This window comes from Xenopus laevis, chromosome 3L, assembly GCF_017654675.1.
Source record: "Xenopus laevis strain J_2021 chromosome 3L, Xenopus_laevis_v10.1, whole genome shotgun sequence".
Classification (NCBI taxonomy): Eukaryota; Metazoa; Chordata; class Amphibia; order Anura; family Pipidae; genus Xenopus; species Xenopus laevis.
This window is the reverse complement of record NC_054375.1, coordinates 21,751,501-21,775,749: the sequence shown is the minus strand read 5'-3', so window position 1 is coordinate 21,775,749 and position 24,249 is coordinate 21,751,501. Positions and strand designations below refer to the sequence as shown.

The 24,249-nt window shown below is 37.9% G+C and overlaps 1 protein-coding gene across 1 annotated transcript in view; it reads left to right on the top strand.

Moving 5' to 3' along the window:
- The window catches only part of LOC108710791 (protocadherin Fat 2), a 90,866-nt gene that overhangs the window by 45,095 nt on the left and 21,522 nt on the right, over positions 1-24,249 (top strand). The window contains exons 5-19 of the mRNA XM_018251946.2: positions 437-748; positions 897-1,107; positions 6,677-6,816; positions 6,964-7,239; positions 7,446-7,656; positions 8,012-12,058; positions 12,645-12,841; positions 15,358-15,511; positions 17,848-18,081; positions 18,700-19,083; positions 19,965-20,179; positions 20,718-20,855; positions 21,079-21,222; positions 21,594-21,791; positions 23,232-24,039. Of these exons, the coding sequence (XP_018107435.1) occupies positions 437-748; positions 897-1,107; positions 6,677-6,816; positions 6,964-7,239; positions 7,446-7,656; positions 8,012-12,058; positions 12,645-12,841; positions 15,358-15,511; positions 17,848-18,081; positions 18,700-19,083; positions 19,965-20,179; positions 20,718-20,855; positions 21,079-21,222; positions 21,594-21,791; positions 23,232-24,039 (7,669 nt within the window). The remainder of the gene's footprint in view (positions 1-436; positions 749-896; positions 1,108-6,676; positions 6,817-6,963; positions 7,240-7,445; positions 7,657-8,011; positions 12,059-12,644; positions 12,842-15,357; positions 15,512-17,847; positions 18,082-18,699; positions 19,084-19,964; positions 20,180-20,717; positions 20,856-21,078; positions 21,223-21,593; positions 21,792-23,231; positions 24,040-24,249) is intronic.

The following is a 24,249-nucleotide window of genomic DNA, read 5'->3' as shown; positions in this document are numbered from 1 at the left end:
ATTAATACTTTATAAGTCATGGAGACCAGGCTTGTGATTATTGAGTGTTTAATGCATCATAAAAATAGAAAGATTAATATTAAGGAAATAAGTAGTGCAAAAGTAGAATTTATTTTCCTCTTGCCCAATAGGTAGGGCTACAGGAGGCCCAGGAGGTAGGTAGGGTACCAGAGAAGGTAACAAAACAACAATAATAATATAGTGCTGTCCAAGTTTTTTGATGTAGTGAGCAAAATTTCCCCTGCACCATGGTTGGGGTCTGAAGGAACCCAAACCTTTAGATTGGAGGACAACAGGACCTTCTGGTAAGAGCTCATGTAGCCTCTTACACACCTCATCTGATAAGGTTTCTGGAGCCCTACTAAAATATTTGTCTTGTTTGTATTTCTTTAATAAGATCCTAAGCCAAATAACACTCATATTGTGTTTTCCTTAGGTTACTGTGTCTGATAATGGGGTGCCTCTACTACAGTCTACCTCCCGTGTGGTCATTGAAGTGCTTGATGTGAATGACAATCCCCCAATGTTCCCTCAGAAACTTTTCACAGTTCAGCTTCCAGAGAGGCCTCTCTTATCTGATCCTGCCCCTGTCTACCGGCTTGTAGCTATGGACAGGGATAAGGGAGTCAATGCTAAAGTAACATACAGTATTATTGAGAACTCAGGAGATATGTTTACCATTCAGCCATCCACTGGTGTTATCTCCTCTAAAGGACCCTTTCCTGCTGGAGAGTACACTATACTGACGGTAAGAATAAGGAGCTATTAATCCAAGAGCTATCCACAGAAAAGCAACATAATGAGGCTCATTCAAGCACACATCTTGTTTTTCTGGTTGATTAGTTACTGATTATGTTCCTCTTGTTCTAAAATTTTCCCTATGCTCTTAACAACAGGTAAAAGCAGCAGACTGTGGCAGCCCTGCTCGATCATCCACTGTACGACTCCACATCGAATGGATCCCAAAGCCTGACCCTTTAGAAGAGCCCCTTGCTTTTGAGGAGCCCCACTATAGTTTCCAAGTCATGGAAACTGATCCGGTGAACCACATGGTGGGTTTAATTGGCACAGAGTCCATCAATAATCAAGTCTGGTTTCAGATCATAGGTAAGAGTGAGAACAAAGCTTTTCTGCAACTGCATGCAGTTATGCTCAATAACTGAAGGACCACACTATTTCCTTATTTTTCCATTAGCGCATACTGCACGGGTTAACCATTGCACATAAAGAACAAGGCATAACTTATGTGCAAAGAAGCTGTTTATATACCAAGGATAGAACAATAACTTCTTGCATTATGCATTTTAATAGTAAAAGAAACCAGCTGGTTTGAGGAGATAAAGTTGTCAGTATAATCTTCCATAGGGTCAATACTTCTTAAACTTTTGGATTTCAAGCTGGAACACTCTGGCCAGTTATGTGGTTGGGACCAGTCCTTATATCACAGCAAGGTAAATGTATAGCAACATTGCTTATTAAAGTTCCATTCATATTCAGGGCAGCAAGTAAGTGTCACTAAAAAATCATTTGGTTTTTAGTATGGACTGATATAACGTGCTTTGGAAACCATTTCAAAAACAACCCCAGTGTGTGGCAAATGGTGCTGGCCACCCTAACAAGGGACTGAGACAGTGGATGGAATGGGTAGTTTACAGGGTAATTAGGGTAAGATCTGGAATGAAAGCATACTTACTTACTAGATATTCCTGAAAGTTACCGTATATACTCGAGTATAAGCCAAGGTACCCAATTTTAACCTACAAAAACTGGAAAAACTTTTTGAATCGAGTATTAGTTAGGACCAAAAGTCAGTACCTGTGCCACCTTCTGTGATGCTGCAACAAGGGGTTCGATTGGAGGCTTCAGAATCAGTGAAGTTTTAGAAAGTAAACTCCTCAGTTAGAAGGTATGATGTGCCAGGCCCAGTGGACTGTGGACAGTTAGGACAAAGAGTGTCACTGCCAAGCTGATGCTGCCTGATGAACTTATGCGAAGAAGAGAAGACATCACACCAACGATCGCTTCCAGAATGTGCTAGAAAGAAAGCCGCTCCTAAATGCGCTGCGGTGTGATGTCAGGAACACATATGCAGTATGCAGGTGGTGTGTGGGTGGCGGGCTTTACCCAAAATTGGAATTGCACCTCTCCGGTGAATCATGGCAGTGGGCCCACCTCTTCCTGCGTCTGTCGCTAGCAGCCAGCTGTCCCTCACTAGTAGTTTCACTTCCACCCATAGTGCCTGCGAGACTGCCAGTACTGGGTTGGAGCCGATGCTGCTGCTGAGTGCTGAGGACGCCGACGCTGTTGTCACGTGACGTGCGTTGTCATCCAGGCTGCACGTTAATTATACGTTTGAGGCATGAGGCAGCCAAGGTAAACCTGATATGCGCTGCACTGACTCAAGTATAAGCCGATGTAGACCTTTTTAGCTTTTCTTGGGTGCTGAAAAACTCGGCATATACTCAAGTATATATGGTAAGTATGATGCTCAGTTAAGGTGAAATCAACAAGGATAAATGTATCCACCGTACAGTAAATATAGTGTCACTGGGTCCACACTGAGCCTGATGTTGGTGGACATTATTATTTCTGGGAATCTAGAGCCCCCAGATCACATTATTCAGACACAGTAAAGCAGCTCTGCATCCTTTCAGAAGAATCAATTTAGAAAAAAATGCTTGGAATGTGTTCAATGACAGGTAGTTTGAATAGCCCTAGCATACAGGTGGCCCTGCTTTAGGGCCAGCCAGCTCCATCTGTTTTGTTTTTCCAGTTAAATTAAGGAGATGCTTTACTCAGGGTTGGACACTGAGGTCACTGCTCAAAGGAAAACTATCATCACTTAATTTCCCATTTGTATTTCATTTGATTTTTACGCCAGTTTAATTAAAGCTTTTCATGTTTCTTTCAGTTTTAATGCTATTCCACCATGGTATTCCAAACAGCCTATTACCTGAAGTACTACAGGTGTGCAGCAGAAGTAATGCGCTGTTTATAAGTATATGGGTTTTAGAAGTTTACATTTTGGCTGTGACATTCCTAATCATTCATGACTAACTGATTCATTAGTTTTGTGTAGACCATAACAATGTGTAAAACTATTCCAAAATTCTTTATAAGGAAAAAAACTATTTTATCAGTGCCCCTTTAGTAGCTGCCAGTTCAGTTTTTATGCATCTGCAGTCACATTAAACTATATTTTTACCTTGAAAAATTACCTTTGCTTTCTGTCAACAGTAATGTTCTTAGACAATTTGCTAATTTTTCTTATTTCTTCTTTTTTTAAATGATATGTTTATCATTTATGAATTTAAACTGTTATCTGATTGCTAAAGACGTAGAAAAATGAAGGGTTTCAGTTGCATTGTTGTATGTAACAAAAGGATTGAATTTGAAAAAGGATTGAAATTGATGCATTTAGGCCTTTCTAACACCTTCCATTGGTAAGTGTGGGAGGTCATCTGCTGAGCCACATAGGCCTCATACTTTCAGTTTGTAGGCAGAATGCACATGATCCGTCTAAAAGGAACAGTTCAGTGTGAAAATAAAAACTTTGTAAATAGATAGGCTGTGCAAAAGAAAAAAAAGTTTCTAATATAGTTAGTTAGCCAAAAATGTAATGTATAAAGACTGGAGTGACTGGATGTGTAACATAATCTATTTACCCAGTTTTTATTTTTACACTGGACAATTCCTTTTAGGTGGCCATACACATACAAATTTTTGTGGGAGACCAGACATCCAAAAGACTTGGATAACAGCCAAGGCAAAAAAAATTTATTGGGCACCTTTGTGGGTACCTGTACATTGGCCAAAAGTTAGTGTTGAATCTTCAGATTTCACAATCCCGAAAGCTCAGAATTACAGAAAGGCCATCGAAATAATTTCCTTTTTTTCTGTATTAATAAAACAGTGCATTGTACCTGATCCAAACTAAGATGTAATTATTCCTTACTGGAAGCAAACCCAGCCTATTTGGTTTATTTAATGTTTACATGATTATTTAGTAGATTTAAGGTATGAAGATCCAAATTATGGAAAGATCCGTTATCCAGATAACCCCAGGTTCTGGATAACAGGTCCCATGCCTGTACTTTCTATTTTCTATTTGTGTCCATTTTTCTAATATTGAAGTTTAAATTATCATTCTTCACCTTCTTTTGTCTTCCTAAAGCAGCTCTGGGAGGGGGGTCGCCGACTCTGTAACTGTTCTAAATTAATACATTTAGTTGATACATTTCTTTGTTCCTGCTGAGCAGAATCCCTGGGTTTCATTAAAAGCAGCTGTTAAAATTGATACAATTGTTGGTAATACCCCAGAGATGCTGCCGAGAAATGTATCAGCTAAGGGGGTTATTTATCAAAGGTCGAGTGTTACAGTTTTTTATACCTCAAATGAACTCGAATGAACTCACTACTCCAATAGTTTTTTATTTAAGAAAAAACTCGAATGGGAAAACCCCAATTCTGTGAGTTCAAGTACTGAAACCCAAAAACTCGAATTAATCAAGTTTTCCGTGGGAAAAAACTTGAATCACTAAAATTATTCGAGTTTTCAGGCAAAACCCTCTGAAAAAATAGCGAACATCATGCAGGTTGTTAACATCTTCGAATGGACAGGTGTTTGATGGTGTATTTTCGGATTCAAGCTATTTCCTGGGTCGGGTATAATAAATCTTGAAACATTTTTGTTTTTTTAATCCGAAAATGTATGTTTTGACCAAAAAATACAACTCAAAAAACTCAAATTTTTTGTGAAAAACTCAACTTGAACCTTAATAAATCTGCCCATAAATGTTGCAAAATTGTAACAGTTTAGAGTCTGCACCTGAATTACTGAAAAACCAGAGATTAGATTAGATTAGATTTTGGCAAAACTGTAAAAAATTAAAAGCGGAAAGCAATTGAAAAGTCTTTATTTCTGGTGAACAGCCTGAAAACAACTGCACTGGAAAAAGTGTTTGGAAGGTGAACAACCCCTTTAAGCATTGTGTCCTTGGGGGGCGTTACTGGCCCAGCGTGAGAGGCAAAACAAGGCGTTCCCGGAGTTACACTTCCCCTACTGGCGTACGGAGAAAGTGGGAAGCTCATTACACTTACAGAGGTTTCCTTGCCTATCCGCTATACCGGGGTAAAAAATTGGCTCGATTCCAGAACCTGGAGGCAAGGAACACCTCGAGACCTAATAGGGCCAATAAAGCCGGGGACTCGCGTAAGCCGGGCACACGGAAGTGGAATGCACCAGAGTGCCATCCACCCCAGACCTTTCCTACAACTACCGCACAGGGATAGAGGAGGCATAGCCTTCTGAGGGATGAGTTCTCCAGTGACCCTGGGGGCGCCCCTTTCCAGCCAGGTAGAACATCCTATGATAATATACAGTTACTCCCCCTGCTCCAAAATTCGCTCAGTGACTTTGGGAAAGAGGTTGTTGCAGGGTAATAAAGGCACGGACTTGCAAAGTCTTCACCACCCTGCCATGCCACTTCTGCCACAGAGAACATCCCATGCTGTGAACTTAGTGCTTCCAATTCATTGCCTAAAATATAAGTGGATTGGAAAGAGAGCTACTACTCACCTAATTCGATGCCAAACACTCTCCACCTCCATGCCCAACCGTAAATCAGGGTGGCATAGGGCAGTGCTGTATACGTGGTCACTATTGAGGAGTTGCCACTCTGCTTATCAGTAATCCTGAGTCCTCTGAAAACCTTTAAATCTTGCATTTGAGGTGGCCGATTCCTCTATCACTGATCATCAAGACAAGAACGTAGAACGTTAAAAAAAAACATTGGTGGTCAGTAGTGATGGGTGAATAAATTCGCCAGGCGCGAATATGCAGCGAAAAATCTGCTGCAACATAAAAATTTTGGCGAGTCAGAATAGTCGTGCACATAAAAATTGCTGCTCATCAGAATTATCGGACGCCCATTGACTTTAGTGCATTTGGTCAAAATAGGGGCGCGTATAAAAATTGTGGCGGGCGCCTCAATTGACGCGCGTCAAAATAAGTTGGTCCAATAAATTACTATTTCTATGAAGGATAGATATGTACAAATAAAGTTCCTAAACAGGGCATTCCTAACCCCAGACCATTTAGCAAAAATATATGTTAATGTGTCAAACTAATGTCCCAAATGTAGACTTGGGGTGGGGTCTCTGTTCTATGTGTTTTGGAGAGATTTGGCTGGAGCTACAAAGTATTTGATGCTAACTGAGAATGATCATGATATAAACAACTGGTACACTTGCCTCTTTACTTCATCTCCTCTCTTTTCTATCAAGTCTTCTCTTCTCTGTCCTTCTTCTTATTGTTAAGTTTTATTTTTTGTTTGTGTTTTGAAAATGGGAAAATAAATTTAAAAAAAGCATTTTGTCCTTATATAAGCTATGTGTACTATGCATATTTATTGTATTTATTATGAGACTTTTCCTCCCTGTGTGTACTTTGTAGGGAGGACTTTTATATATTGTACGTTTATGCATTGTACAGTACCGCGGTTCCTTAACAACGCTTTACAAATAAAGTTATACATATATACAGACATAAATGGATGCTCTTGAAGGCTCGCTTTACAAATAAAGTTATACATATATACAGACATAAATGGATGCTCTTGAAGGCTCCATTGTTGAAACAAGGAAATACTGAATTACCTCTTCTTTCTTTCTCCAGGTGGTGATGATGACCTGGACTTTGACATAGATATGACAACTGGTGGTTTGGCAATAGCCCAACCTTTGCACGCAAGCAAGAAATCAAATTATATTCTAACTGTTGAGGTCACAGATGGATCTAATTCTGTTAGCACGCAGGTAAGCCTTTTAGTTATGGATTGCAGAAGATATTTTTCATTGCTCATGTCGCCTCTTTCCTTCCTTAACTCTTTCCTTGTGTCTTTCTTCTTCTTTGCATTTAATCTTTCTTTCTTAAGAACCAAACAAAAGTATGTCTTCTTTTAGGTTTTCATTGATTTGGTCCCTTATAATCGCCACCTGCCCGAATTTTTGGAAAGCCACTATGAGGTTCAAGTATCTGAAGATGTACCCTTTGGAGATGAGATAGCTAAGATCACTGCAACAGATAAGGACAGTGGAAACAAGCTAATCTTTACCATCCAGAGTAGTGCAGATCCAAGAAGCTCAAAAATGTTCCGTCTTGATCCAAACAGTGGCACCCTATTCACCACAGAGGCTTTGGATTATGAAACTATTCCCATTCATATTTTGACTGTCATGGTAGGTTTTAAAGAATTATTAAGGCAAGGAGAGTAGTGGCAGTGATATTGATATTTATAAGCAGCAAATGTTCTGCTCATAAGGAAGATCGAGTGTTGCCACACTTCTTACAATGCAAATAAAAGTGTATGGAAAATGTAGATGTAGATTGTGCTGAGTACTAGATTCTTCAAAGGTCATAAGTCCTTATTTCTGTTCACCTTTAGGTCCGAGATCAAGAAATCCCAATTAAAAGGAATTTTGTCCGGGTCACTATTCAGGTACAGGATAGTAATGACCACCCCCCTCGTTTCATTCGTTTTATGTATGAAGTAAGTCTACTAAACTCTGCTCCCATCACAACAGAAGTAGTGCAAGCCAGGGCCACTGACTTGGACCAGGGGATCAATGCAATCATCCGCTACTCTATTCTGTCAGGTGAGGCAAATATTGTTTCACAGTTAACAGAACAGAAGTATATATATATATATATATATATATATATATATATATATATATATATATATATATATATATATATATATATATATATATATATACAGTATATATATATATACTTTTATTTATTTTATCTTAATGACACAAAGGTGTGAATTCATATTTTATTCCATGTATATTGTATGATTTCTTTTCTTTCTTATCGGATTTATACAAATGAGTGAGTGCTGCCATGTTACTTACTGTGTTGTTGTATTTTACACAGACTGTACACCAAGGATCATATATAGATATTGCGGTTTTGCTAACACTTTTAACCTGTTTTGGTCAACAGGTAACACAGAGGGATATTTTGCAATTGATCCAACTTCTGGTGTTATATCTGTAGCAAAAGCATTGGAACACCCTTCAAAGAACCACTTTATAATGACAGTAGTGGCAATAGACCAAGGGACACCACAGTTTCAGGATACAACCACGGTTAATATTTATGTCAAGCCATCTGATGCCTCACCTCCTAGATTTGTGTCTGCTGAGTATGTGGTCGAGATGAGTGAACTAATGCCCATAGGCTCTTTTGTTGCTATGGTATCCGCAACTAGCTGGTCTTCCATTAATTATGAAATCAGAGATGGCAACACTGGGGGCGCTTTTTACATTAACTGCTACTCTGGCATCATATCCACCATGATGAAATTGGACTTTGAAACCACTTCTTCCTACCAACTCAAAGTGCGTGGTAACAGTTCTCTGGGCTTTTACAGTGAAAATACAGTGTTTATCTATATTATTGATGAGAATGACAATGCACCTGTATTTTCCCAAGTGATGTATACAGGACAGATTAGTGAAGATGCAGTAGTTGGAAGCATGGTCACTAATATAGACCTTACTCCTCTGATCATTCAAGCTTATGACAATGACACTGAGTCCAATGCTTTACTAACCTACCAGATCCTAGATCCAGAGGTTCTCAAGTATTTCCAGATTGAGCCAAATATGGGAACTATTTTTACAACAGCTGAACTTGATTATGAACTTACCAAGGAATTTAATTTTATTGTACATGTACATGATGGGGGTCTGCCAAGTTTTTATGCTTCAACACCTGCAAAAGTCACAATACAGGTGTATGACGTTAATGATTCACCACCTAGATTAATAAGGGACACTTATGAATTGAATCTTTATTTACCAGCTTACCAAAGCATGGAGATCCTTCATGTAGAAGCTAAGGATGATGACTCCATGGTAACATATAGTATTTCTGAAGGCAATGAGGATAATGCTTTCTTTGTTGAGCAAAGCACTGGACTTCTGACTTTAAATGATCCTTCCCTTTTGAATGCATACTGTGAACTTACAGTAAAGGTATCAGATGGATTGTACTATGATACCACTTTGGTAAAAATTAATGTGACGGACATACAAGATAGCAGCTTGAAATTTGATCAAAATTACAACAAAGCTCGGGTGTTAGAAAATGATGCTCAGGTTCAGGTTTTGACTGTACTGGATGTGGTGGGTATCCATCTACATGAACCACTTTATTTTTCAGTCCTTACATATACAAATTACTTTCAGATAAGTAAGTCTTCTGGTGTCCTGCAAACAAAGGGTTTGGGCTTTGACAGAGAAGTGCAAGAGAAATTTGATGTTGTAATTGAGGTACGAGATAACAGAAATCCACCCAGAGTATCTCAAACTATGGTAAAAGTTAAAGTAGAAGATGTCAATGATAATCCACCAGAATTCATAAACACACCATATTATATTATAGTTCAGGATGGACTAGAGCCTGGTGATGTTATTTTCCAGGTTACATCCATAGACAAAGATTCTGGGAGAAACAGTGAACTAACGTACTGGTTAGCAGAGGAATATAAGTATTTTAGGATTGACCCAAATTTGGGAGATATCATTTGGAAACAGCCCTTCGACTTTGAAGCCTTGAGTCAATATACTGTGACAGTAGGAGTGATAGACCATGGGCAACCTCCTTTCCAAGCAGAAGAGGAAGTAATAATCATTCTAAGAAACAAATCACATCCTATATTCCAGAGTCTTTACTATAAAGTAACAGTTCCAGAAAACATTCTAGTTAACACTCCTATTTTGCACATACAGGCCCGCAGTCCAGAGGGCTTTCGTGTAATTTACAATATAGTGGAAAATGAGGTTTTAGTTCTGTTTAACATCGACTTTAAAACTGGAGCTCTGAGTATTGCAAGCCCACTTGATTATGAGACTAAAACAAAATATAAATTTACAGTCAGAGCCACTGACACTACTTTGGGATTATATTCAGAATCTAGAGTCTCAGTAGAGGTTGAGGATGTAAATGATCATGCTCCAGTCTTTTCTAAATTGGTCTACTTGAGTCATGTTATGGAAAAATTGCCTCCACATAGACCCTTCATTCAGGTGGTAGCAACTGATAAAGATTCTGGACAAAACCAACAAGTATCATACCACATTTTAGGAAACAACACAGATGATGCTCTTGAGTTCTTTCATATCGACTCCAAAACAGGTGAAATAACAACAGCTCAAAAATTGGATTATGAATTGAGACATCAGTTTCAATTTAGAGTCAGGGCAATAGACAATGGAAATCCGCCTCTACACGCAGATGCTGTAGTCATTGTAAATGTCTCTGATGTGAATGACAATCCTCCAGAGTTCACTCAGCAACAATATGAAGCAAATGTAAGTGAACTTGCAAACTGTGGCCACATTATCATAAAAGTCCAGGCTCTTGACCAAGATAGTATAGACACTGGTAAACTTGAGTATCTAATTCAATCAGGCAACAACCATCGGCATTTCACCATAAATAGAACATCTGGTGTAATATCCAGGTCTAACCTTTGTAAAAATAGTTTAAATCTATCTTACCACCTTCTAGTTTCAGTGTCAGATGGAGTCTTCAGGGCCAGTGTACCGGTTTATATTAATGTCAACCATGCCAATAAGTATAGTCCATCATTCCAGCAAGACATGTATGAAGTCGAACTGGCTGAAAATAAAGATGCAGGCACAGGAGTAATTGAGGTGGTGGCAGTAGATTCTGATGATGGTCCCTATGGCATTGTACAGTACACAATAATAAACAAGTTGGCCTCTGAGAAGTTCTCAATTGATAGTGATGGACATATAGCTACACTGGCTAAACTTGACCGTGAGAATTCCACTGAGAGAGTTATAGCTATTAAAATTATGGCCAAGGATGGAGGAGGTAGGGCAGCCTTCTGCACAGTAAAAATAATATTAACTGATGAGAATGACAATCCACCTCAGTTCAAAGCAATGGAGTACACATTATCTGTGCAGTCAAACCTCAATAAAGGTACCCCTGTAATTAAAGTAGTTGCCTTTGATGTAGATGAAGGACTAAATGCGGATGTCACTTATTCACTTAACACATCTGATGAAGATTTATTTCAGATAGACCCTACAAGTGGTGTTATCACAGCTAAGGAAAGCCTTCTTAAATTAGAAAATCAAGCCATAAGTTTTATTGTCATAGCAAAAGATGGTGCAATACCACACTGGAGCTCAGGTGTCCCTGTTTATCTTCAGATAGTGCCAAAAGAAGTCCCTTTACCCAGGTTTTCTGAACCTCTATATAGCTTCTCAGCATCTGAAGACCTGCCCATGGGTTCCGAAGTGGGTCTTGTGAAAGCATTAGCCGTAGAGCCAATCATTTATAGCCTTGTGGAAGGAACTACTACAGAAAGCAATAAAGACTGGGTATTTTCCATGAATAAGCACACAGGAGCCCTAATTATGAAAAAAGGTGTTGACCATGAGAAAACCAAATGGTATCTAATTGATGTGCAGGCAAATTGTACTCACCAAGGCAAAGAGTTAATATCCCTAGTGCCAGTAAGCATACAGGTAAAGGATATAAATGATAACCAGCCTGTTTTTGAGGCAGATCTATATAGAGCTTCCATGACTGAGAATATGCCCTCTGGAAGCACTGTTATACAGGTCACTGCTAATGACCAGGATACAGGAAGTGATGGGATGGTCACCTATAGCCTAAAAGCAGATTCAGCAGAAATCCAGCAGATTTTTACCATTGACAGTGATAAAGGATGGATCACAACATTAAAAGAATTGGACTGTGAAAAACAAGATGTCTATCGCTTTTATGTTGTGGCATCAGACCAAGGCAGCAAAATACAGCTATCCTCAGAGGTCCTGGTGGAAGTGACAGTGACGGATGATAATGACAACCCCCCATATTTTACCTCTCAAAATTACAAGGGATCCGTAACTGAGAACAGTGAACCAGGACAAGTCATAACCACCTTCAAAATTTGGGACAAAGACATATCTGAGAGTAACAGAAAAGTGACTTGTTATATCACAGGTAAGACTATATAATACTATTTGCAGACTCAAGGGTTCATGGGTAAATGCATACTATTCATAAGAGAAATTAATTTTTGTTGTTTGTCTCAAAGAATGCAAAATGTAAGGGTAGCGTTTCTTGTGCTTAAACGATAGTCCTGTTTTAATCTTATTTTACACATTCGAGTGCCATATTTTGTATCAGGTCAGAATTACTGGGCAACTTTTACTGAATTCCGCAAGTATATGCACAATACATTTGATGAATCTGATGATGGTGTAGGCTTGGCGGAACATCAGATTCTTCAGTTCTTACATATGATATTAGGTATGTCATGAGACAGTACCAATATACCTTCACCACAGGCCTTCCCTATTAAAGAGGGTTGAAATATCACAAAAATTGCTCTATATTTGGGTGCTCATTCTTTCTATTATCACCTGTCCTGTTGTTGAGTTATACACATATAAAACAGAATAAATAATATGTATACTCTGATCTGAAATATTATGTGTTGTGACATAAAATAATCTGTCAGTAGTAACCTTAATAGTAAAATTTGTATTTAATTTTTACATATGTATTACTACTTAAATTTTCCCAGATGGAGACCCTTCGGGCCTATTCAGTATTGATAAAGCCGGAGACCAGTGGGTTATCAAGACTAAGAAGCCCCTGGACAGAGAGAAAGAAGAGAAACACCTTCTGCAAGTGACTGCATCAGATGGCAAATTCCAAGCTACTGTTGGCATTGAAATAATTGTGCTTGACATCAATGACAACAGTCCTGAGTGCCTGCAGGTAGGTGTGTGGAACAAATCTGAAGATAAATAGACAATCATGCAACAGACAATTCAGAGAAAAGGCTAGGGATTCAAATAGCAGAGGGTCATATAGAATATGATATATTGAAACTCTAAAGGGAATGATCTGACAAGAAAAACAGTGTAAAGGATGTGCAGGTAATTTGTATTTTAAGAAAAAAAACCCATCCAGATTGAGCACATTCAGTGCACTGGTTTAGTTACTGAAGGCTATTCCTTTTTGTAATTAGCATTGCCAAGAGACATCAAAATGTACTAGCTTCATACACAAGGATATTATAATTTTTACATATGGAAGTTGAAGTCAAGCTTTACCACACAATGAACATCAACTGCCAATGTGGTAATGGCGGAGCTCATCCGGAGTTGCGTATACTCATGCTTGATCGCACCTCTCACAATACACCGGTCACTCCTTACCGGCTAATGCACCAATCTTCCAAACCGATGCGGAGCGCTGATCAAGGATTACTCAGGAGTCTGACACTGCTAACATCAATTTTCGGCTTTATAAAGACGCATATGAAGATTACATGGGTGGGTGTACAATTCTAACGCGTTTCGTGCCCTAAGACTCACTCTGCTGAAGTGCCCAGTCTTAGGGCACGAAATGTGTTAGAATTGTACACCCACCGATGTAATCTTCATATCTGAATAAAGCCGAAAATTTATGTTAGCAGTGTCAGACTCCTGAGTGATCCTTGATCAGCGCTCCACAGGGCTTTGGAAGTTTACCACACAATGCTAGCTGCTTTTAACTTCAGTAGTGAAAACAAAATAAGTATAGATAAATAATGAGGACAATTTTTTACAGTACATGGGAATTGATCTAGTTTGTAGCTGGCTGACATCAATTTACACCCCTTTTGGACCTGTATATAAATTCATTATATGAATTGAGAATATATGCAAATTTAGTTTCAAAATTAATCATGTGTGTGATTTCATGGATCTAGAAAACCTGAAATCCTTTATAAACTAGAAATCTACTATTGTGCAGTGTAGTTGGCATATTATTATTAATTATTTGGCATACTACATGATTAAGGAATGGAAAAATTCATCCCTTGGAGAGTGAGCCAAAATGCCTAGTGGTGGACAGCCGTGTTATAAATTTAAACATTCAAAGCAAAATACATTTTAGGTAAACCTCATGCATGGATAGATGCTAAGTTTTTAATGTCTCCTTACCACAGTGGTCAATAAAAATTATACAAATGTCTATTTGTGTGTTATACACATTTGTCATATCCATTTAGAATTTGCACAAATTGGTACATCCTACATTCTGTCATTAGGTGGGCTTGTAACCAGGACTTGCTGAATTCTGTCTGCATGCAATTGCATTCTCAACAAACAGTGATTAGGTACTATGTTGTTGAATATATAGTGAATAAAGTACCCCCCTCTTGTAAATTATAAGTTACTGAGAAGTTTCATGACCATATAAAAACACGAGGCCAAAGGCCGAGTGTTTTCATACAGGTCATGGAACTCCAAGGTAACTTCTAATATCCTCATATTTTGCAACAGGGGGTACTTTATTTATTATCATGCAGAAGATTCAGTGAGTCATGTAACAGAACGGCATCACTACTCATCGTTTAAAACTGATGACATCAGTACTCATCGTTTATAAGGATATAATTTATGAGATATTCATGTCTTTTGTGTATGACAAAAGCCATGAATATCTTGTAAATTATATCCTTATAAACGGTGAGTTCTGATGTCATCAGTTATAAACGGTGAGTTCTGATGTCATTTCTGTCACATGACTCACCGAAACTTGTGTATTATAATAAATAAAGTACCCCCTGTGGCAAAATATGAGGATATTAGAAGTTACCTCTGAGTTCCATGACCTGTATAAAAACACTCGGCCTTCGGCCTCGTGTTTTTATATGGTCATGAAACTCCTCAGTAACTTATAATATCCTTATATTTTACTTTATTCACTATATAATTTACAAGATATTCATGGCTTTGTGTATTATAGATTAATATAGCACAAGCACAGGAGATATTTTGCTTTTCTGCCCTACTGCTGCACAGAAGCCTTTCCTGTAGTCCTTCCATTGTAGAGTTCTATAATGGAGCAGTATATTAGGAGTTGGTTAGCAGATAACAGTGTAGGAGAGTGCAATTAAATAGAATTTCTCCCCCAAGACACAGAGCAAAATTGTTCTAGGAAATCTGGAAAACTTTCTTTACTTTATGAGCAGTGTTGGGTGGCGTAAACTTTATTCTTCCATTGGGACCATTCAAGGTCTTGTTCACACTTGCTACACAAGAACTGTTTCGATTTCACAGATAAGGCTGCTAATTATGCTGTTTCATGCTTGATAAAATGGTTGTGTTCCTTCTATTGGAAAGGAAGAGACTGGTAGACAAAGCACCTGTCTAATGGCTCATTCATCATTTAAAAAGTTATAGTCTTGCATTTATGAAAAGATAAAGTGCAAGATGTTACTATAATTCTACTTTTATCAGATGATTTACACAGCAACGGTTTCTGAAGATGCACCTCCAGGACTATTTATCACTAAAATATCAGCTAAGGATTCGGATGCTGAAAATAATGCACAATTATCCTACGCACTTTATGGTCTTGGGGATAACCTATTCCGACTAGATCCGAATACAGGTAAGTTGTCTTCTTATGTGCAGTTTCCTTCAACAGAACATTTATGTTTATTTTTATACTTGAAAACTTATGGGTGAAATTTAATTTGAGGAGAAACCCCTTTCTTATTTGTTATAGTTTTTCCCATAGACTTAAATCGTTTTCATGTAATAAACAGTGAGATATATTTTTTATAATTAAATTCCATCTTACTCTATGGAACAATCTGGAATTGAATAAGGAGATGACTCTTATCTAATTGAATCTGGTCCTTTATCTCTTTATAAGGTTGACTTACAAACATGATGCTTAAAGGGGTGGCTGACATTTAAGCTAGCATTTAGTATGTTATAGAATTTTTAACTTTGACACATTTATTGTTATCACTATTTTTTATTACTCATCTTTCTATTCAGGCCTCTCCTATTTATATTCCAGTCTCTTATTCAAATCAATGCATGGCTGCTAGGGTAATTTGGACCCTTGCAACCAGCTCCAATTTGAGCAAAAGTAAAGCTGGCCATAGATGTAAAGATTTTTAAAAGATCTTTTCATTATCGTTAGACCAAGCTTTTCTTGAAACAATCATTTAAATGTACGATTTGTCCATCAACTAAAAAGACCATTTCAAGCGATATTGCCAGGAAAATTGAGGCTAGCTGCCTGCTTGGCCCTGCAAACAATTGGACAATGGATACATTTCACTGTGACCAATGAAAAATTTCTAACCTGGCTAATCAATTTTCTGACCTGTGTCGGACGAAAAATCGTTAGATGCATGATCGATTCACACTAACCTCAAGATAATTTGATGGATTGGTTGGATTGCACTAAAATCGCCGTTCATCAAAGAAAAATCTTTGTGTCTATGGGGACCTTTAGGCATGACTGAAGTTTTTCAGAGCACAAGTGATATGACTGAGGGCACCTGGGAATCTAACATGTCTAGCCCCATGTCAGATTTCAAAATTAAATATAAAAAAAATCAGTTTGGTCTTTTGAAAAATGAGTTTCAGTGCAGAAATCAGCTGGAGTAGCACTATTATCTGAAGAGTATTGAACAGCCCACTTGATCCAATTCCTTCCTTCATTTTGGCCTCAATAAGCAATAACCCATTCTTATTGGTCTAAGAAATTTCAAGACAACAAATAAGCATTCATCTCATACCTCATCCTAGCTGGCATTTAGGCTGCTACCCCTTGTCCCCTAGACAGAACATTAACTGCTGTTATTTTTCCCATGAAAATTATCATTAAGAAAATATTGGAAATGGCTGCACCAAGACTAGCTCAGAACCCTCAATTATATTTCTTTGTATTTTGTCTAGGGTATTCACATTGCTTCTTGTTGTAGACAGTGAGGAATGTACAAATTATTACATAGAGAAGAATACTGGTTCACTGGATGTAAAATAAAAAGCACATTCTTTCTAACAACAATTCACTTTTGTTCCCAACCTGTGACTTATGGAATCCCAAACTTAGAAGTAGCTCCAAGGTTCCGGTCTTGATGTACAGTATGAACATTTTTTGGATATGTACGGATTTTTGAGGTCAGAGATACCTACAGTACCAACAGGCCTGCACAGACAAATAAAATAGGAAGTGCCTGTAAATACATTTGTCTATCCAAATAAAATTATGAAAATATGTTTATATCAATACAGAAATGTATGCCTGAAGGGCCATGGAATGCCTTCTCCACCAGTGTGCCCAAAACAACCTCAGCCAATTCCCATTGGCTATAATTTAAACTGCCTGAAAGCACTGGAGGCAGTTTTGCCTGCTGAAATTTGCTAATTAAAAACATTTTGTCATATTTATTCAGCTTGAATGCCAATTTTGATTTAATCCTTTTTAAAAACTTGCATTAGATGTTACAGTAGACAAATGTAAGTTTCTGTGGATATCTCTAAGTGTGCATTTGGCAGTTTAGATTTTACTGATAACAAATAACTTAGGCAAGGGGAAAGAATCAAGGAGAAATTGCTTTTTGTTTATTGTGGTGCCTGTGGACTTCAGTGTTAGATGCTAACCATTCAAAAAGGCATTCCAAACATAGCCATAACACCCCAACCCTGTACGTGTATCATCATTCAAGAATATCATATTTTCTGGAAAATGTATCTTGAGAAAATCCATTATTAACTGAAATACCAGCTCAGCTTAAAGCCTTAGGTTGGTTGCCCATCACACTTCCAATGTCATAACATAAAGGAATAAACATACCAAGTAAAGAGTTACCCAGGTAAAGGGTTGTGTTGTGTGCCAGTTTAACATCGTGTGCAAGTTTAACATTAAAGAACATGCATTCATATTCTTATGAGTCTTATTTTTCTCCCCCCTACATTTTTTAGGGGAGCTGACATCATTGGCACCTTTGGACAGGGAGCAGCGGTCATCATACAAGCTTGTTGCAAAGGCTACTGATGGTGGAGGGTTGTCCTGTCAAGTGGATGTAATGCTGAGCCTTCAGGATGTAAATGACAATAGCCCTGTCTTTTCTATGATTCACTACTCTGTGACAGTTTTTGATAACACTACAGTGAAAACTCCTATTGTTGTAGTCTCTGCCAGGGATCCTGATGAAGGTAAATTAATGGATTATATTTTTATACAGGTGTCTATATATTCTACAGGTCTTTGTTATTATTTACTTTTACATTTGAAAAAAGGCCTTTCAAAACATAGCCATAACACCACAACCCTCTACATATGTCATATGTCACCACATATTGTATAGCTCTTTATGGACTAGATTCCATGTAGGTGATCTCAGTTACCCTCTTCCTAACATGAGGAGAAGCAGATCCTGCAACTAGTTTATTCCAGTAGTAGTGCATAGAGTTGTGTGTGGTTCCAAAATTTAGGAAATTTGACGTTTATTAAAACATTATATTCCTTAAGTTCTTGCTGGCTTCAACTGTTGTGGCATGGAACTCACTAACTTCCAGTTCCTCAAGTCCAAGTCTGATTCCACAAGTGTCTAGACGAGCAAATCATTACTACCCTAATCCAGTGCTTTTTAACCCCTGCAGGAAACATGTTGGGAACCTACATATTGTTTTTAAGCATTGATTGTACAGATTTCACCTGTTGGCAAGCTGAACTAATTGGACATAGTTTGTATCTTAGAAACAACAACTAAAAATAATTGTTATGACAGCCTTTTTATAGTATTACACACCTGTGTCTATTTTGGATTTTAGGATTAAATGCAGAAGTCCTGTATTCTCTTCTGAATTCAGCCAATGGTCTCTTTTTAATTGAGGAAGCCACCGGAATCATTCATTTAGAAAGACCTCTAGATGACATGGAGGATACTGTCATTGACCTAAAAGCTTGTGCTTCGGATCGCGGATTCCCCTATCCACTCTCAACTTGCACAGACATTACTGTGTTTGTAGCCTCTCTGAGTCGTTCAGTTTTTGGGAGCCCTGAAAAAATCATAAATGTTGCAGAAGACAAAGCAGTGGGGTCAGAGTTGTTAAGTTTATCAGATCTCACCCACAGCAGGGAAGAGATCATAGGAATTAAATATGAAATCTTGAATGGAAATGAAAAGGGCATTTTTCGTCTTGCTACAGACACAGGTAACACCAATCAAAGTTTCAACCAAATGTAAAATTGTGGCATGCTGTTTATATAAATGTACTTTCAAATTAACTGTAGTCCATAAGTATTACGATGGTTCAGTTTGTGATGTAGCATTTTAAAGTCTTGATGAGTAGACAGTAATTATGAATTTTGTACTGCAATATCAATTTTCATATTTAAAGATAATAGCCATTAGGCTCATCAGCAAACAAAATCACAAAAGACACTAGCTTAGGGGTATGGGAGAAAATTATGAAAAATTTTGATGACAAAAGTATTAAAGAAATAAATGTCCCTTACAAACCCCACAAGTCACCCCCATTCCAAATACAAGGGTAAGAAGAAACATGACTTCTGCTGATAAGGTATTCACTGAACTTCATTAATCTCTGTGTCCTCATTATCAAATAGCTTGATTCCTATTCATTTGAATAGAAGGAAAGATCCTTCTATTCAAATGAATAGGAATCAAGCTATTCAATTGAATTGAGGTTTTGGAGAACCTATTGCGATGTTTGCTACTATGATGGTGTTGTAAGAAATCCAAGCATTAAAAAGAACACAATTATTCTCTTTCTATCATAGTACATCATTTGGTCTAGATTCATAAGTTATAGATTAATATAATCCATTAAAGTTTTCATCTGTACTACATTACTGAACCATGCATGTATGGTAATTTGTACTTCTGCCAACTGACATCATTACTGAATCATGAAAATGGAAATCATGAAAATAATACATATGTCATGTGAAACAGGTGAATTTTCCAAGCACCCATTTAGTTAATGACATAACCAAGAACCTGTAATAAGGATATATTTTACAGAAAACAAATCTCTTTGTTGAATTAAAACTGTGTCCTTTCCTTATGCAGGTAGTTTATACTTGAACAATAATTTGGACTTTGAAACCGATCATCAGTACTATCTGTCAATAGAAGCCACAAGTGATGACTATCCTCCGCTCAGTGACGTGACTGTTGTGATTATTAATGTTTCTGATGTTAATGACCATGAACCCATATTTAGCAAGGAGGATTATGTTGCAGAGATAAGGGAGGATGCTGTGGTGGGAGATTTTGTTCTTGCGGTAAGAAAAATTTAAGGTTTCAGCAACTGTTAAAAAACAATAATGAACTATATTTGGCACAAGACCACTAATTCTCTAGGAAAGTGGATGTTGGACCTACTTGGTTCAAGTATCCCTTTCAAACTGATTATTTGCCCAGAACCCCTTAGGATGCCTTTAAAACATTGTTCAATCAGCCATTACGCCAAGACATCAGAGAAGTGTTCACGCATCTTAACCTAGTTGACTTCAAATATGACCTTTCTGGAGCATCTAGAAATAGGAATTCTCCCCAAATTGACTGTGACCTTTGTTGGACCAACCACCAACTAAGCCTCATTGATATAAACCTTATCATCCCTCCTTGCACTGAGAACAATGGAACAAAATGACTAATTTTCTACCCTCACTGATCAGAATTCTGGGAGTTAGAAGATATAACAAGAAGCCAGAATATATAGCTACTGCTAAATAAAATGTCTGAAGATTTTAAATTTTAAAAAAAATGTTTATATGTATTTACTTTAAAATTGCAATAAAACATGTTTACCTCTTACAGGTGCCAGCCTTTGACCGGGATGGACCTCAAAACAATAAAATTACATATGCCATAATGAAAGGAGATCCATTAGGACATTTCTCAATACACCCAGAATGTGGTGAGATTAGAGTCTTGAGCGTTTTGGACAGAGAGCAGGTGAGGTTTATGCTATCATGATTTAAGATTTGTAAATCTTACGATTCCTCATTAAGTAGATGTGACTGAAGTTTCTAATCCAAAAACTCTGCTAATATTACAATTATATAGTGCATTGTATGCAATACCAAGAACACATTAAATCCAGAATCGATTTGAACAAAAGTTATTGTTAATTGAATTACTGATATTTAGAGAACTTCTGCATTTTATTTTTTTACAGATGTCCACTTACCCCCTGGTAATCCGTGCTATAGACAATGGTCGACCAGCTCATTTTAATGAAGTGCTAGCACGAGTCTACTTGTCTGATGTGAATGACAATCCTCCTATATTCTCCCAGTCCAGCTACAGCTTAGTCATTCGGGTAAGGAGATCATGTTCATGTATATTTTATACGTTAATACTAATAAGTTATTATAATTGAGCTCTCTGCTCAGCAACATCACCATTTTCTACCATGGTGCAGAATAGTAAGACAAAATCCCAAGCTGGAAATATGCACAGGTTCACTTAAATTCTAATACATCAGAGAAGGCAATTATACCTAAGTGCCTTTAGCTACTTTGCTGTCTGTAATGAATATTTTATATTTAACACCTTCATTAATGAAAAAATAAGTAGAAATATTTATGGTTTTTATTGTATTTCACAAAATATACTATTGATATTACTTTATAAGTATACAACAGTAACCAATATTTTTGCTTGAATTCTATGATTGGTTCTTTTACACAGGATGGTGCTTCTATTACCACCACATTGGTGAAACTTATTGTGACAGATAACGATTCTCCCAAGAATGGCCCTCCTTTTCACTTCAGGATCATAGGAGGAAATGAGGGCAATGTGTTTAAGATTAGTCCTGATGGTGTCTTGTCTAACATTGCTGTTCCAAAGCGAGTAACCAAAGAGAAGTATCTCCTGGAGATCCAGGTAAATTGCACAGTTATTTAATACATCTAAATAAGAGTAACTGTAATTTAGAAGGTCAAATGCAACTGATCAATGTCCTTGTATAATTTCCTGCTATTGTAGGCTGGCGGGTCTTAAAATAATTTTTTGACAAAATATTGGACCAGATTTAATTTGATGAGAAAAAACTTAATTTGTAGTTTATCTTGTGAAAATTCCTTGGTACAATTTGAAAACTAATTAGGAGTTAGGAGACACTGGATATTGCCCATTGGATTTGTGTAAGTCAGATGTCACCTTCCAATGGCACTCAACTACTACATAGAGACCGTGTATGAGAAAATCTTACCCTGGTAGTCTAGTGGGGGGACAGCAGGGACGCCCACCGCGCCGATCTACTTCTCTGCAGGCACTGGTCTGTTAGGGCGCGCACGCGCGCCTCTTCCTGGTTTTATGTGCATGTGCGCTGACGTGATGACGTCAGCACGCAGTGGCGCGAAATTCAAACGATATTTAAAGGGATCTCTGGTTTAATTCTGTGCCCGTGATAGGATTGTATTCCTGGTGCTCCTGAGCCTTGTGCTATTTTGTTTTCTGAACCTGTTTTGACCCCTGCCTGGCTATTTTGACTATTCTGACTTCTGGATCCTGACCTTGCCTGCTTACGACTACTCTTCTGTTTAACCCCTTGATTGATCACCCAGTTTTGACCCTTTTGCCTGTTTGACGATCCTTGCTATCTGCCTGCCTCGACCCTGCCTGCCTGACTACGATTCTGCTTAATCCATTGTACCGTGACTTTCGGTCCAAAAAGAGTCTGCTACCAGTCGTGCCCCTTTGCCAGCCAGAACATCTCGCCTTGCACCCCTCGTTAAGTCCAGGTGGCACCCATGTAAGCTGAGGGCTCCTCCCGAAGCCCAACGGTGGTCACACTACTGGTGAAGCCGAGCCGAGACCAGGGTGCTTGGCACTTGTTCTGGTATTGGGTGCCGGCCATGACACCGTGTATGACATTATCATTTTAATACTATTCTGGATCCCAAAAATATCAAATAATCACTGACCTGGCGGATGCCAGATGAGTATCTTTGCTACAACCGTATTATGTCTAGCTTTAAAAAATTAGAGTGTGGGGACTGCAAGAAAATGAATAGGAGTAATAGAAAAGTAGAAATAGGTAATAAGAAGGAAAGGGGGAAAAGAAAAAGTGAACAAGACAATAAATATTTGTCCTATCATGTAAGTCTGAATTCATAATCTTCTGTCAACAGTATTCAACTGACTAACCTGATCAAAAGCAGTTCTGCTGCCTTTAGGTGTTTAGCTTAACTATTCCAAAAACCGCTGAGGCTTATCTTAGTGCTAATATGCATGTACAAATATCTTAATTTTTTTTTAATATCTGAAAATTCATATCATAGTTCATTAATAAACCTTTTTGTGAAATTACTTGGATTTCAGGTAACAGACAATGGAATCCCACACCTTTCCTCCAGCACCTTTGTCAGCATCCAAGTTATTGATCAAAGCCATTACTGTCCTGTGGTTCTACCCTTGGAAATATTAATAACCACCAGTGAGACAGTCTTCCATGGCAGTGTTCTGGGCAAACTACATGCCACAGATCAAGACCCACATGATACTCTTATGTACAGCTTGGCTGCAGAAGAAATTAAGAAGGGACAATTTTCTGTAGGACATGCTGATGGAAAAATTATGGCTCTTGAAAGTCTTCTACAAGGACATTACAATTTTAATGTTACAGTCAGTGATGGCACTTTTTCCACCTCAGCTCCAGTCCATATCAATGTGTGGTGCTTTACCAAGGAGACCCTGAAATTATCACTGGTTCTGCGATTCAAGGACTTATCCCCAGAAGAGTTTATCGGAGACCACTGGCGCAGCTTGCAGAGGTTTATTGGTAATTTGCTTAAAGTAGACAGACAGCAAATTCATATGGCCAGCCTCCAGAAATATGAAGAGGCATCCTATTTGGATCTTCTTTTGTTGGCTGGAGTGGGACAAAGTTCTGCCACTAATCCACTTATTCTTGCTGAAAAAATTACTAGATCGGCTCATGATTTAAGTCAGGCACTTGGTTTACAAGTTGAGAAAATGTTTCATCTGCCCTGCCAAAATCTTCAGTGCCAAAACCGTACCTGCCAAGAGTTGATATATCTGGATCCCACAGTGTTATCATCTTACAGCACTGCAAGGCTCAGTGTAATAACACCCAGGCACACTCTGCAACAAGACTGCACTTGTAATGGTACACACTTTCATTTCATATTTTACTATATATATATATATATATATATATATATTTATATATATATATTATTTAATTTATACTTAGAGCTTATTAGAATGCTCTAGTCTAGTCCAAATAATTCAGCAGCTGTTGATTTGGTGAACTTATAATAGAAAGTCTTACATTCAGATGTAAAGCAGGCTATGGTTAAAGACAGCCCATATAATG